The 16763-nt window shown below is 37.2% G+C and overlaps 1 protein-coding gene across 1 annotated transcript in view; it reads left to right on the forward strand.

The window, feature by feature from the left end:
- LOC126416261 (1-phosphatidylinositol 4,5-bisphosphate phosphodiesterase classes I and II) overlaps positions 1–16763 on the forward strand; it is a 395393-nt gene that overhangs the window by 333926 nt on the left and 44704 nt on the right. The window contains exons 17-18 of the mRNA XM_050083891.1: positions 4461–4764; positions 7396–7618. Of these exons, the coding sequence (XP_049939848.1) occupies positions 4461–4764; positions 7396–7618 (527 nt within the window). The remainder of the gene's footprint in view (positions 1–4460; positions 4765–7395; positions 7619–16763) is intronic.

Here is a 16763-nt window from a genome sequence, read left to right on the forward strand (position 1 = left end):
TTTTCATGAAATACAATATTTTTCAATGCTGAATTTTGTAGGATGAGTATTTTTAACAGTTGACATTGCAATATGTAATTTTTCATTAAAAATAAATTAATATTTTATTGGCCTACGATAGTGGTAACTCCAATTCTAAACTTACATAATTTTATACAAAATACACTGTTTTCAACCCACATTAAAGACTACTTATTAAAACTTCTTTAACTTGTGAACAAATGATTTCATTATTTAATAAATTTGTATTGAATTACATTCCTTGAAATCTGATTATAACTCTTTATAGCATTATGCAATTACTGATGTTGGATGAAAATTAGAACACAATCATATATATTATTTCTACTTAGTGAAATTTCCAACGTATATAGAAGTGTACTAAAAACACATGTTGTGTATTATTATTGGTGACTCACTGTCTGTTACATTACACACCAGCCCAGAATTTCATGCATAAAATTTATGTGAGAGATTCTGCCAAGATATGCATGGGAAACATTCCACGTGGGAAAAATATATCTAAAAACACAGATGATGTGACTTACCGAACGAAAGTGCTGGCAGGTCGATAGACACACAAACAAACACAAACATACACACAAAATTCAAGCTTTCGCAACAAACTGTTGCCTCATCAGGAAAGAGGGAAGGAGAGGGAAAGACGAAAGGATGTGGGTTTTAAGGGAGAAGGTAAGGAGTCATTCCAATCCCGGGAGCGGAAAGACTTACCGTAGGGGGAAAAAAGGACAGGTATACACTCGCACACACACACATATCTATCCGCACATACACAGACACAAGCAGACATTTGTAAAGGCATAAGGGAACAATTGACAGGAATGGGGGAAGGAAATACAGTGGAAGAAGAATGGGTAGCTCTGAGGGATGAAGTAGTGAAGGCAGCACAGGATCAAGTAGGTAAAAAGATGAGGGCTAATAGAAATCCTTGACTAACAGAAGAGATATTGAATTTAATTGATGAAAGGAGAAAATATAAAAATGCATTAAATGAAGCAGGCAAAAAAGAATACAAACGTCTCTAAAATGAGATCGACAGGAAGTGCAAAATGGCTAAGCAGGGATGGCTAGAGGACAAATCTAAGGATGTAGAGGCGAATATCACTAGGGGTAAGATAGATACTGCTTACAGGAAAATTAAAGAGACCTATGTAGAAAAGAGAACCACTTGCATGAACATCAAGAGCTCAGATGGAAACCCAGTTCTAAGCAAAGAAGGGAAAGCAGAAAGATGGAAGGAGTATATAGAGGGTCTATACAAGGGCAATATTCTTAAGGACATAATTATAGAAATGGAAGAGTATGTAGATGAAGATAAAATAGGAGATATGATACTCCGTGAAGAGTTTGACAGGGCAGATACATCCAAATGTTGGTTTATTCCAACACTCTCAAACTTCTTACTTGAACATCTGAGATTTGTTTGTCTGTTGTTTTAAATTCCTGCTCATTAAAATCTTGTAGTTGTTTAAAGCCCTTGTTCACCACTTTAAATTGCACATTTACTCACTTTTGAAGTAAGTTGCAGTGTTTCGATATTTCCAGATTCATTTCATCTAGCAAGGTGAATAGTTTCATTTGTAACTGCAAGACAATATTCTATAGTTCCTAAGTGACCCAGATATATGCTGATTTAGTATGATGTTTTTTGGTTTTATTTCATTTTTAACTCAGTTTTAGTATTCTCTAGTGTCGCAGTTAAACCTTTGATATTATTGATCAGTTGCTCACTAAATGTCTTGAACCCGGGGGAAATGCCTGTAGTCATTTTCCCACGACCACAGGCAAACAATGTATACAATAACATGTTTAATTAGTCTCAGCCTAATATTGCAACTTGCTACTACACAAATAACTTAAATTTCTTACTAACCATTGCTTAATGGACAAGGCATTTTATATGTATCTCAGCTACTGGTATGTCATTGCATTTTATCTCCGCCAGACATTGGTATGGAGCCAGAGATTAACACGTGACTTGTCAATTTTGATATTCCTCTGATCTGAACTGGCCAGTGTTGACAGAGCTATGTTAACTAACCACTATAATTGCTGCCTCCCTTGCTGTTATCAATGGAAGACATGTTTTGAATCTGGACTGTTCATCTGTTTAAAGAGGAAACTGCTGCTGTGTTTGTGTTTGCCAGTGTTGTGAGCTGCCTTTAGCTGCTTTTCAAGTATTAAGTACATTACATTCAAAAAGGACACTACAAAAATTCATGATGAATTCACAGTAATTGGTTTTCTTGCAGCCACTGAAAAAGTATTAGTTCAATTTGTCTTTTGTGATTGTGGAGCTATAAAATCTAAAATTCAGCAAATTGTAGCCTCAGACATATGCAAGAAATCTCCTTTATATGTATCCAGTTTTCAGACCATAAACCATGGAAAATCTAGGATGGAATAATAATGATGAAATAGGATAGACTGCTACTCACAACACTGAGGAGGCACTGAGTGGCAGACAGGCAAACACACACACACACACACACACACACACACACACACACACACACACACACAAATCAAACATACACAACTCCCACACACATGGCGACTGTCACACAACTTGCTACTACACAAATAACTTAGATTTCCTGAATATTCTAAATGTGCCTGCCTGCTGCTCAGTACCTCTTCTATTTGCAGAATAGAAATCTATCTTATTTTATTGATGTCAATTCATAGACTACATTAGACTTTTCAAAGCTTAATGCTGGCTCAATATTAGCAATATCATGTGTGCCTCTCAAAACCCTCTCCCTGAAGAAGATTGCAAATATAGCTTACACAGTTATGTGACTGAGGTTTTGCTACAATAATCTGTCATCTTTTCTAGTGTAGTATTTTGAATGTCCACTTGGATAAATCATGTACATTTTTAATAAATATATAGTACTACATACTTTGTTGTCCTTCATATCTTTCTTTCTTGTGTGTAATATATTGTCAGATTCAATATAAAAATTTTACATGACACTGTAAGTATCACATCTCTAAAGTATGAAGAATTATGCAGAGGTACTGTACAAATACAAAATTTTTAAGGCTTTCATGGCCACTTGTTAACAAACTGTCCATTGGTTTTTTGTCTTTGGCTCTTCAGGTGACATACATTTGAAGATTTTTCTGACTTTTGCCAGTATGAGTGGCTGGCTTTCTCAAAAGTCTTTGAACAAATGTCAGCCAAAGAACCAAAGACTGAAGCCAACACACAATTTATTACTCATTTGATTATTAAGACCTACACTTGATGTAGTCAATAACTTTTTGTCTATAATGTGATGGTTTGACTTCACAGCAGTGATGGTAATAGTTTTAAACAGATTTCAGTTGACATGGAAATATACAAAAACAAGGCAACACAGTCTAATCTTATCATTTTTAAATAGCTACTGAAGAATAATTGGCAGACATCATAAACTGTTAAGTACACTTATTTTCAATTCATGTGCAGTCACTCAGGGATTGATTTAGCAAGTGAAACAGGACTCTAATCCTAAAACTCTACAAACTGTTCTATAATGTTGTAAACACACAAGGCAGTGTGAGATGTAAACTTGAGCTAGATGGGTGTCTGGTTTTCTGTGTGGAGTAGAAATACTTCTCTAAGTTGCTATCGAAAATGTCAATTACCAGGAGTGTAGTAGCATGGGTCCTTAATCATGACCAAAACTGTTAAGACTTCTTTGTTATGCAGTATCTTTTATCAAAAACTTGTTTATATAGGATAATCACCCATAATACTACATTTATAACCCAAAAAATTGTATATACAGTATAGTCTCTAATAATACTAAATCTATGAGCTTCACCTTGTGCATTAAACACATATCAACTTATTTTACATGTATGATGGTACTTCAACAATATGGAAAGTTTAGATTGCTACTCACCAAATAGAGGAGGTGTTGAGTCACAGATGAATACATAATGGTATATCCACAGAAACAGATGTGCATGCTTCTCCACAAGTCCATGTAGCTTTAGACAACATTAATGTCTTACTGTGTATTCATTATCATTGTCTGTGTAAATTAAGTCATGATAACATATGTGTAGTTTGGATTAAACCACATGGTGATGTCCACAAATTTAGTATTGATTGTAACTGTATTGTGTATACAAGTTTTAGATAAAGGATGGTACGGAATAAAACAATATTTTCGGTTATGATTAAGGGCTCATCCCACCTTACTTTCGGTCGCTGACCATATAAACCAGCAATGTATACTGCCACTATCTGTGTCAGCTGCAGTTACACGATTATGTTGCTCATTGTACCTCTGGTGGCCACATGGCTTCACATTATCAGGACCAAGATAATTAAGTAACTATGTTGTCTTTCCTTACATGAACCTGTATCAGTTTTCAATAGCTGTTTATGTGCTCATACTACATGACTGCACCTCACAAATGACGTGTGTGTTCACTTTCAGGATCAAGAGGAAACGGCACCTACTGCACGACAGCAGCGCAGCCCTTCAACTTGTGTGCCAGCAATGGCAGTAAAGATGGTGAGTGCTGAACTGACTCTTATGGGTCCTGATCGAAGCCCACGGCCATCGCTGGCACATGCGTTTGTTTCAACTGACTCGTCAGGTTCTTTCTCTGGGGTCCCTGTGGATGGAGCAGCTGATGGTGCACCTGTTGATGGTACTCTACCACAAAAGACTCAGGAAAGAACGGAGAACACTACCAAAACTGGTCCACCACCAGTCAACAACTGCCCGTCTGATAGTGGTGAGTTTGTTTAAGGACAGATGCTGTTCCTTGACTCACACCATTACTTGAATATCATTAGTTGCGGTAACTGAGTTGAATCACATTTGTAGCATTTAAGGGATATTGTTGCTATTATTATTATTATTATTATTATTATTATTATTATTATTATTATTATTTGTATTTTGTTTTGTTTTGTTCTGAATAGATTTAGTTTTACCAGTATGTTTTTCCTAAACTCTGCAGACAATAGCTCTTTTTTTTTTTTTTTAAAAAAAAAAAAAAAAAGGAAGTCATCTTTGTTGTGTTTTTAATTTTACAATAAAGCTGATGTTTTTGTTTGTTATTTGTTAATATGTACAAATAGTTAACTGTAATTGTTTTAAAGTTTCTTGTTTTTATAATTTTATTTGTGTTATGGTGTTATGAATACATCAGATGTTTCTGTTATCTTCTTTGTAAATTTGTTCTCTGTACTAAATGACAAATTAATGGAAGTCTCAATTCTTAATTATGGCATAAGTTACTCTCTTGTGTTTGAGGACTCTGAACAAATTAACTTTTTTTTTCTCTACATATGTGACTTACTGCCATTATCTTTCTTCCATGCCAAACAGCTTGGTACAGAATGCTGCAGTCATATTCAATATCAAGTTTCAGACTCAGCCTATCATTGTGCAACATTTTTCATATTTTTGTAATTATTAGTGGTCATGACTACCCAGAATTTTTTTTTTCAGAATACTTGTTGTTGAGTGAGTAGTTGATCAACTTTTAAACCCTAACAAATTTTACATTATGCTTTTTTCATTTTTTTCCCTCATATGGCTACAGAAAAACATGTGGTTTTGCACAATCTTCAAATAATTTGTTTCTTATCACTATCTATGGTTATACCAAGTACAATGACTCAGTTTATCCTTGAATAACTCTCTAGCAGTTTGTTCAGTGAGCATGCATTATTTAATTAATTGATTCAGGACATGAATTATATTACCTCTCATATGAAGTGCCAAATAGTGATTTTAGTTTTGTCTGAATTTGCTGACAGCAAGTGGCATTGACAGATTATAATGTAAACAGATAGTAGTTCAGATTAACAACATAACAAATCCATGCGCCTTACTTTGTGTTTGCCATCATAATGCATTTCCAGAAAAGCAACAAACTGATTTGAATATTTGTATTGAAATATACTGCCAGAAAAAAAAATTAGTACACCCTTTTAGAGGTTTCCAATTGACTCAACATTTATAATCGCAACAGTGCATATGGAATACATTAAATGATTACATTTACTGATCAGTAGCATAAGTGGTTCTGAGGTACCAGGTATCGACCTATGCTGACACACACACACACATTAGTAAGGGGTGTAGCATCCACCAGCAGCAATGCAGGTGCTTACTCTGGTATCCAGTCAATCATACAAATGCCAAATACTGCACTGGAATATGTTACGCCATGCCTGCTCAACCTGTCCATGTATTTCTTTAAGAATTGTTGGTTAATGAGTCACATCTTGTCACATAATCTGGGTTGGTGACATGTCCGGAGATCATGCTGGCTAGGGAAGTTGCTGCACTTGTTGCAGAGAACGTTGAGTTTCACGAGCAATGTGTGGGCAAGCATTATCATGTTGAAAGAACAGATCACCTTCCTGCTGCAAGAACGACAAAAGAACTGGTCTAACAACATTCTGCCCATACTGAGTGCTGGTTAGCGTCCCCTGCAGAACCACCAAAGGTGAACAAGAGCTGTAGCTTATCGCACCCCAGAGCGTCTTGGCCGAATGCACTTACCAGGTCCATGTCATATGCACAAACGGCCATCACTTGCATGCAGACAGAATCTGCTTTCATTGATGAAGATGACGGTGTGCCGTTCTGTCATCCAACTTTTCCTCTGATGGCACCGGTAGAGTTGCAGATGCTGTGGTGTGAGGGTAAGATGGGTGAGAGGTGTGCAAGCTCGTACGCCCACTGCTACTAACTGGTTTGCAACAGTTCATCTTTGACACGTCTGGGCTCACAAGCCCTCTTATCTGTGCTGTGGTAGCTGTACTATCTACCACTGATACCCTTAAAATAAGACCATGATCGTAGGCACCTGTGCTGCATCTGTGCTGCGTGGATGTCCAGAACCTCATCTGTGGGTGTAAGAATATTCACACGACCACTGATACCAGCATCGTTGCACAACTGGAGCAGCATGTCCAACTTGTCTGGCAATTCTCTGAAAGAACAGTCCTACCACTTGGAAAGCCACAGTTTAATCCCTTTCAAACTCACTCAGTTAGCTTTAGGAAGCATGAGTGCATCTCCATTGGATGGTTGCCTGCTTGCTTCGCACTTAGCACTGCACTGAGCCTTCTGGCTACGAGCATTCCATATTAAAGAGCAAACACAAATAGCACTCTGGCAGCTATGCCACTACGCTGTCTGTTAGTGGACGATGTTGAAACAATTATCAGTACGTCTACCCCAAGTGACATATGCTATCATCAGATCAAAATTAACGTAGTCTTTCCAAGTGTGTAAATTTTTTCCAGGCAGTATTTTTGTTTGTAATATACATGAAAAATTTAGGTGGCACACTTTTGCAAAGTTCATATTTTTATAATGACAAATATATTGCTTCTTTTTGTAGGAGAAGAAGAGCTTGTAGCAGAGTCACTGGAGAAATTAATGGAGAACAAAGCTGTAAAGGAGAAAAAGCTAGAATTGGAAAAGAAACTGGAATCACTACGAAAAAAGCATGAGAAAGAGAGAGCCCGTATTCAAATACATAAAAGTTCCCAAGAATCAGAGAAGTCAAAATCCAAGTTCTCCATGAGTCACAAGCTAGTCAAGAGGCTGTCAAGCAAAAATATGTAATAATAATTAACATAGTGTTTCTTAGTTTTTTTCTGTTTAGTTTATTGCCTGTTGGAAAGCATGTAATTGCCCATTGCCACTGTATATAAATATGGTGCATAATATTAGCATTAAAACTAGACTTTGTGAAGTGTAGATGAAGTGTTGACAGATTGAACCTCAAAAGGATTGTGAAACACAATTAGTGAATGTATAATGAACTGAGAGGTTTTTTGTCTGTACTGTAGTGCATCAAAAACCTAAATTATGGTTTTATTAGTTTCATAAACCATTTAAGGTAATTGCTGGTATTCCTCCAGAAATTTGAAGTTAACTGTGTTATTGTACATTTTTTCCTTATTCATCATCTGAGTGCAGATGTGGAGTTTCAGTAAAGTGATCAAAATACAGCAGAATAGAATAGTATGCACACTTAACAAAGGGCAACAGGTGCACAGGCTGCATAATTTTTGGCATATACACACTGCAGTAGACAAATATCAAAAACCACATTGTCCACATCTTTCCTGCATGCTGTTCCATCCTGCTTTATGTTAATCACTGCATTGAAACTACACATTTGCATTTCAGTTACGAATAGTAGAAGAACATTTAACAAAACAGGCACTTTTACGTATAAAATGTGACCCTGTAGGTAATGCATGTGCTGATATATATTCTGTCAAATTTGTTTTTCCAAACAAAGCCTCATTTATGACGTTGTGAAACTGTTGGTCATAGTTGTCTGTTACACAATATTGTTTTTCAGTGATTTGGCTTCTGTAGACTCTGGACTTTTTTAAACCTTCAAGCATCATTTGTACACAAGCACAGATAAATGATTTTGACAGATGGTAGAACAGACACATCTCCATACTTTAAATCATTTTTATTTGGTTTTTGCTGCTTACATTGTGATAGTTCCCATGTTAGTAATATGTGTAATACATCATTTTCACAAAGTATCTTTCCAGACTGATTAAAATGTGTCATGGTTGGATGCATCATTAAAATAGATATTAGGACAGGTATTGATAACTATTGACCCTTTCATTGTTAACTCCTTTCTCAAGTAATTTGAAAAAAAAAGGTCAATGTATGTAGGAATGGGTTATTATGCCTGCCAATAAGAAATTCTGGACCAGGAGGAACCTTCCAGTGAAGATGCCATGAATCATTTCCTTCAACATGAATTAAGGATAACTGTATGACAAACTTTCACCAACTCGGATTTTTAATGATCTGTCTAAGGCATTCGGCTGAGCAAATAACATTCTTTTGGAGAATTTTGAAAGTCACTGGCATCCAAGATACAATTAGCAAGTGGTTTACTTCTTATTTAACTAATAGGAAACAAATAGTCATAGTAGATAGCTTAGGCAGCTCTTATGGTGCTTCTTTTACTGAGAGAGGACCTTTATTGCTGTTATTTCACAGGGTTCAATATTGGGACCTGTCTTATTTGTGCTGTTTATAAATAACATACACTGAAAAAGCAGAAATAGTGTTCTTTGCAGATAAAGCAAGCCTCAAATCAAGGCTAATAAAGATACAACAACAGAAAGAACAATAAATGAAATACTCAGATAATATTGTTTCAGAAATAAAACACTTTGAGCTGAATATGAACTTTTTGGTTTACAGGAGCACAACTGGTTTTATGATATCAAATCACATCCACAAGTATACATCTACAAGATAGGAAACATGCAGTCAACAGTATGATAAAAAGCTAGATACTAATACTAATATACTAATAATCTATGCTCTATGACAACCAATATGAAATACTCACATGTCAGTAAAACATAATGCCCTAATAAAAGAAGGGGGGGGGGGGACATCACGTTCTCAAGATAACATACTGTTATGTGCAACAAGCAAGGCATCATAAATCAGATTAAACAGCTGAGAAACTGATATGTCAGAGGTGCTTTTACCTATAATGAAAAGAACATAGTAAGAAAACAAAAAGAAGGTAAAAAGCAACAGCTAGTAACATTGAAAGCCCATGGTTAGAAAACTCGCTTCATGTCAGGAAATGGTAGACAGCAGCCCTCCAGCAACCTCCCTGTGCAGGACCACACTGCTAGTCAATGTGCTGATGTGTGTTACGGAGGGCACTAGCGCCACCATGCACATGGGGGGGGAGGGGGGGGGGAGTAACAAACATTTTTGCACTTGTCAAAAATCACGGGAATGATTGAGGCCCCCATTACACCACAATAATATAACCTATAAAATACTTCAGCATAAACAGATGCAAGAGCATACAACAGCAAGCCCAGGGTCACTAACCAATCAGTCAAAAAAGTATGACCTTATATTCTTGAAAGGCAATAACAGTTTGACATTATATTGTAATGTTTTAACTCCACCTGATTATTAAGGATGTGTTGGGGAATACAGCTTTAGACTCCACCTGATTTAAGGCCTCTTCCAAAACGTTTAAGGTCAGCCCCTTTACTTCTTTGTGTAAAACTTTTAAATTATTAGCTATGTTATGGAGTGACCAGAATCATGTAAGTAGCTACTTAAAAGTAGACTTCAAATTCGTCAGACTTTGAAGTTCTCAGAACATAATACTAAACTCTCTGCTAGTCTGTGCTACTTAACTGACAGGACAATAGTCACAACTGATGCAGTATACACCAGTAGTGTTGTGCTTTTCTCGAGCTACCTTCACTCTATGTACAAGTCTTTGGCCAAGATTCTGTCGGATAAAGAATGTGAGCTTTATCTTTTTATCCTTAGCTTATTGCCCACTTAGTGTGAAATTATGCCAAAGTATGGTATCCTTGGCTTGTTTATATGCTCTTGTCTGATCTATTTGGTTTTAATGATTTTTATGTTGAAATATTTTATGGTTTATATGGTTGCACTGTGTAACAAGGGCCTCAATCATCCCCATGATATTTGGATATGTGCGAAAATGTTTGTAATTTTCTCTGCTATGTATATTCTGGCACTGGTGCCCTCCATGACGATGTGAGCACATTGATTGGCAGAGTGGCCCTGCATGATGAGGTAAGAATGCTTTTTGCTAAGGAGTGAGTTTTCTTAAACATGGGCTTACAGTGTTATTAAATACGCCTTTTTACCTTGTTTAATATAATAGAGGAAAACATTCCACGTGGGAAAAATATATCAAAAAACAAAGATGATGTGACTTACCAAACGAAAGCGCTGGCAGGTCGAAAGACACACAAACAAACACAAACATACACACAAAATTCAAGCTTTCGCAACAAACTGTTGCCTCATCAGGAAAGAGGGAAGGAGGGGGAAAGACGAAAGGATGTGGGTTTTAGGGAGAGGGTAAGGAGTCATTCCAATCCTGGGAGCGGAAAGACTTACCTTAGGGGGGAAAAAGGATGGGTATACACTCGCACACACACACACATATCCATCCACACATATACAGACACAAGCAGACATATTTAAAGACAAAGAGTTTGGGCAGAGATGTCAGTCGAGGCGGAAGTGCAGAGGCAAAGATGTTGTTGAATGACAGGTGAGGTATGAGTGGCGGCAACTTGAAATTAGCGGAGATTGAGGCCTGGTGGGTAACCGGAAGAGAGGATATATTGAGGAACAAGTTCCCATCTCCGGAGTTCGGATAGGTTAGTGTTGGTGGGAAGTATCCAGATAACCCGGACGGTGTAACATTGTGCCAAGATGTGCTGGCCGTGCACCAAGGCATGATTAGCCACAGGGTGATCCTCAGCACATCTTGGCACAATGTTACACCGTCTGGGTTATCTGGATACTTCCCACCAACACCAACCTATCCGAACTCCGGAGATGGGAACTTGCTCTTCAATATATCCTCTCTTTCCGTTAGCCACCAGGCCTCAATCTCCGCTAATTTCAAGTTGCCGCCACTCATACCTCACCTGTCATTCAACAACATCTTTGCCTCTGCACTTCCGCCTCGACTGACATCTCTGCGCAAACTCTTTGTCTTTAAATATGTCTGCTTGTGTCTGTATATGTGTGGATGGATATGTGTGTGTGTGCGAGTGTGTACCCATCCTTTTTTCCCCCTAAGGTAAGTCTTTCCGCTCCCGGGATTGGAATGACTCCTTACCTTCTCCCTTAAAACCCACAGCCTTTCGTCTTTCCCTCTCCTTCGCTCTTTCCTGATGAGGCAACAGTTTGTTGCGAAAGCTTGAATTTTGTGTGTATGTTTGTGTTTGTTTGTGTGTCTTTCGACCTGCCAGCACTTTCGTTTGGTAAGTCACATCATCTTTGTTTTTTGATATATTTTTACCTTGTTTTGTTTTCTTATTTTGTTCTTTTCATTGTATGTAATAGATTATCAGGATAGGTAACTAGTTTGTATCATAATGTAAGTTATGTGTTTCCTGCCTTATAGGTGAACATCTGAAGATATTATTTGATATCATGAAAGTGGCCATGCTCGTGTAAACAAAAAAGTTTATGAAAAGTCGAAAGCAGTTTATTTCTGAAATATGGTTTACCTCAGCTGCAGTTGATTTCAACAGAAAACTGTTTGTATCAGATAAAATTGTTGGCCAGTACCTGTTATCAGAAGGTGATAAGATACATATGAAAGTGAAAGTGATATATGAGGTTTGTTAAAAAAATTCCGGAACTTCACCCACATTATTTTTTGATGCTTATCTTTTACTTGTTGTGCATGGTCTCATTTGAAATACTCTTCTCCACAATTGATACACTGCTCGTAACACCATATCCACTTCTGGAAGCAGTCTTGGTATGTCTGTTGCTGGATCGTGCAAAGCGTTTTCTGCGAATTTTCTTTTTTCTCATTTGTTGTTACAAATTTTCATCCTTTCGAAAGGTTTTTCAACTTTGGAATTAAAAAGAGTTCACAGGGGCCAGGCCTGGAGGGTAAGGAGGATGAGGCAGCACAGTGATTTTGTTTTTTGTGCAATAGCCACACTCCAATGGGGATGAATGTGTGGCTACATTATTGTGATGCAGGAGCCATGAATTGTCCTGCCACATTTCAGGCTATTTCCTTCTCACATTTTCTCACAGGCATTGCAACACGTCCTGATAGTATCATCGATTAACAGTTTGTCCCTGTGGAATGAATTCATGATGAAATAATCATTCAAAGTCAAAGAAAACTATCAGCATGTCTTTGATATTTGACCTGGTCTGTCAAGCTTTTTATGGTCTTGGAGAATCTTTTCTGACCCATGGGAATGTTGGACCTTGGTCTCAACATTATAACCCAAACTTAATGGCAACACGATGCTTTCTGAGATACTGTGTCATGATGTCATGACATTATCCAGCTGAAATGTTACTTTCTTATGCAATCTCTTGGACAGTCAGTATTTGATTGACATGCACAATTTTGTTGACATTCCTGTCCAGAGCATTGTCGTTAGACATCAAAGGGCATCCTGAATGAATGTCACCCTTAACTTCCATCTGGTCATTTTTAAACCATGTGAATCATTTGTAACATTGAGTATGGCTGAACCACTCATGACTGTAGGCTTTCTGCATCTTTTGGTATGTCTCTATGTAGGTTTGTTTGAATTTCATGCAAAATTTAATGCAGATGCATTGCTCTTCTAACTCTGCCATTTTGAAATTCACAAACTGTGCGACACATCATTCTACTCAATACAGCACTGAACAACAACTAACAGATGTACGACAATGAATCTTCCAGCAGTTGCACATTAAACACAGGTGTGCGCTGGGATGCCAATCGCATTTCGCTCGCTTTCAGAACTAGTAATTCCTTCCATTTGGAGGATAGAGGGAAAGTTTGTGGAAATTTCAAAGGAAGCGCAGGTCACTCAGAACACAGTATGAGAGGGACCCACCCGTAGTGATGACAAGGGTAGATAAAGACCATATTCAAGCTGGTTCATGTACCATACCGATGGTCATTAATCTACTATGCAAGTTTGATCCTGGTCTGGCTGACAAGCTAGATTGCTACCTGTTAAGCTATAGGGCAGTTTTACATTGTAATTGTCACTACAGGGTATATTTAAGGCGTAGCAAATTTTAATCCTTTTAACTAAACTTTTTGCCACTACAGTCACTGTAAGACCTTGGTGTGCTGACCAGCTGTTCCTTGATTTTCTGCAGTAGACATTAAAGTATTAGAGTGGCACATGGTCAGAAAAACTGATCTGCCTTCATGGAACCATGACTTCTCCTCCAAGTGGTTCCTCAAAGTCTGAATGGACCCTGTTTCAATCTCTCATTACTGAAAATCCTTAACAGTACCTCTGATTTCAGCTTGACTTCTCTGTGTGGCAGCCAAGCATGCTGACTGCTCAGCCATAGAATCTTGCTTCAGCAATAAATAAATAAATAGATTAATTCCAATGTCTATTCCTGATGGAGAACTCAGTGAACCTGAAATGCTGATTAGTGTGTTTTTATTCCCTTGGCATTTGCCTTTGGACCTGACATATTGCCCAGATATTAAAATGAGAAGATTCATGATACGAAACAAAATTTTGTAACAAAAACTTTAATACAAGAAAAGAAAGATACAGCTGGAGATGAGTGTGAAAGTTTAAGAAACACATTGGAAAAGAAAATTACAAGAATAAATCCAACTATAACCAACAGTTTTGTAACCATTGATTTTTAAAATTAAGTAGGTAAGGAAAAAGTCTAATGATTCTACAATAAAAAATGAAACTCTCGCAATTATAATGGAAATTCCTGCATAGAGCAATATGGGAAATAAGGGAAAGGCAAACACTGACCTACAGCAGATCGAATGGTGAAAATACAGAAACAATTAGTACAGAACAACATTCACATTAGCTTTTGAACACTAGTTCTTTTTCTAGCAACAGTACACACGACCAAACATACTACACACAGACATCCAAAGGCACACTCATGTGATCATGGAGAGACTCTCATGTAATTGTATGGATTGCAACATGAAGTATGTGTAGTGGCTGTGCTCTGTAAGGGCAAGTAGTAAAGCACTCTGATATACTGGGTCACTTGCCTTCTTAGTTGGGGCTGCTAACGCATGGCTGTGCAGTGGCTCTCAAATCATAGGTAAGCTGGTTCAAATTCTGGCAGCGGGTGAAAATTTTACTGCCAGTATTTGTCCAGCATGGAGAGAAGAGGTGGTGGCATAAAGTTCCTGATCACCAGTCTTTGCACCAATGTCCTGGATTAAATTTCAAGTCTCTCTACAGTGAGGACATGTAAAATGCTATAGACACCTCATTACATTCATCTACACTCTACAAATACATGTATGATACATTTCCCACATACCTGCAAGAAAAGGGGATATTGTGCACAGAAGAAGAACACCCTTCATGACAGGCAACTGAACACATCCCATGGAATATCCAAGCCAGCGAAGCCATATGACAGTTACATTTTTGCATTTACTGGCTTTAACTATTCACATATATTCATCATATCTACTAGTGAATATTAGGATCTATGTAATTGCTTCAAATGCTTTGTAACATAGGACAGTTGTTTTTACCACTTATATTAGTTTCTTAAACTTGCTGATTTACAGTAGATTTGGTGATCACTGATTTAAAAAAAATGCAAGACACTTTTGTGCCTTCATAAACAGCACAGTCATAGCAGAAGTTGTGTTAAGGATTTATAAGAGCTTAACACACTACTTAATTGCAAAAGAGATTATAGGAATTCAGTATCATTGCTGACCAAAGCAGTAGTTGTTCACAGATGAAACTGTTGTCAGAAAGATACACTGCAATGAAACATAACCTCATGTGATTTCATTGTGCTTTTTAACTGGTCCTAGTACAGAAATCCATAAAGAAATAGTATGTGTAACTGTTGGAATTACAAAAATGCAGAAAGGCTGTCCAATATATGCCTTCAGTAAGCACAATTTACAGTATTTCCGATGGAAACACTTAAAGTAGAAAATAATAATTTTAGCTCTTGGAACTGCATTTCCCTTCTTCAAGGATGATTGGGAATGTTTGAGAGGGGGGCGACAGATCACTTTGACCTACTTGTTGCAGGAATGTAGAGTGATAAACATGATTAGATTAGAATGAAATTTTCGCTCTATAGCGGAGTGTGCGCTGATATGAAACTTCCTGGGAGATTAAAACTGTGTGCCGGACCAAGACTCTAACTCGGGACCTTTGCCTTTCGCGGGCATGTGCTCTACCGACTGAGATACCCAAGCACGACTCACACCCCGTCCTCACAGCTTTAATTCTGCCAGTACCTCGTCTCCTACCTTCCTTAGATTAGATTAATAGTTGTTCCATAGATCATGAATATGACACTTCCTAATAATGTGGAATGTGTCAGTTTAACAAAAAGTTTCTTTACATGTTATAATTTGAGGTGTCTATCTGTCAGACTTTTGATGCTATTTGGTAAGTGACCAAAGATTTTTGTGGCATTGGAAGTCTCCCTTTCTGTGCCAAAGTTACATTTAACTCAAAGTAGTCAAGATCAGCCTTTCTCCTAGTGTTGAAGCTATGCACATTGCTATTGCCTTTGACCTGGAATGGGTTATTAATAACAAATTTCATAAATGAATATATATTCAATTACATGCTTTTGTGCAATGCATAATTTTTTCCTTAGTGACGTATTACTCCAAAATGTGGTGCCATATTAAAGCAGTGTTTGACAATAGACACAGTAAGTTAATTTACTTGTATGTTTCTCTCCAAAATTTTCAATAACCCTAACAGATTTCAGTAGATCATCAATGTATTTCTCCCAATTCAATATCTCATCAATGCATACACCCAAATATTTGGAATATTCTGCCTTGGCTCCAGACATCTGTTTAAACTCTATATTTGTTAATGGTGTTTTGCCATTTACTGTACAAAACTGAATATACTGTGTTTTATCAAAATTGAGAGTCAATTTGCAGAGAACCACATGATAGTTTTCTGAAAGATATTATTTACAATTTTCTCAGCTAATTCTTGTTTGATGTGTGTGATTGCTATACTTGTATCATCAGCAAAGAGAAGTAGCTTCACATCTTCATGGATACAGAGTGCCAAGGCATTAACATATAGGGTGATTTCAGTTAAAGTTAAACTTTCGAAACACTGTAGGAATAACACCACTGGTCATAATGATGTCAAATTGCAACAGAATATTACTGGAGAAGGGGGAAAATGTATGGCAGAAGAAAAAAAATAG

This window comes from Schistocerca serialis, chromosome 8 (genome assembly GCF_023864345.2).
Source record: "Schistocerca serialis cubense isolate TAMUIC-IGC-003099 chromosome 8, iqSchSeri2.2, whole genome shotgun sequence".
Classification (NCBI taxonomy): Eukaryota; Metazoa; Arthropoda; class Insecta; order Orthoptera; family Acrididae; genus Schistocerca; species Schistocerca serialis.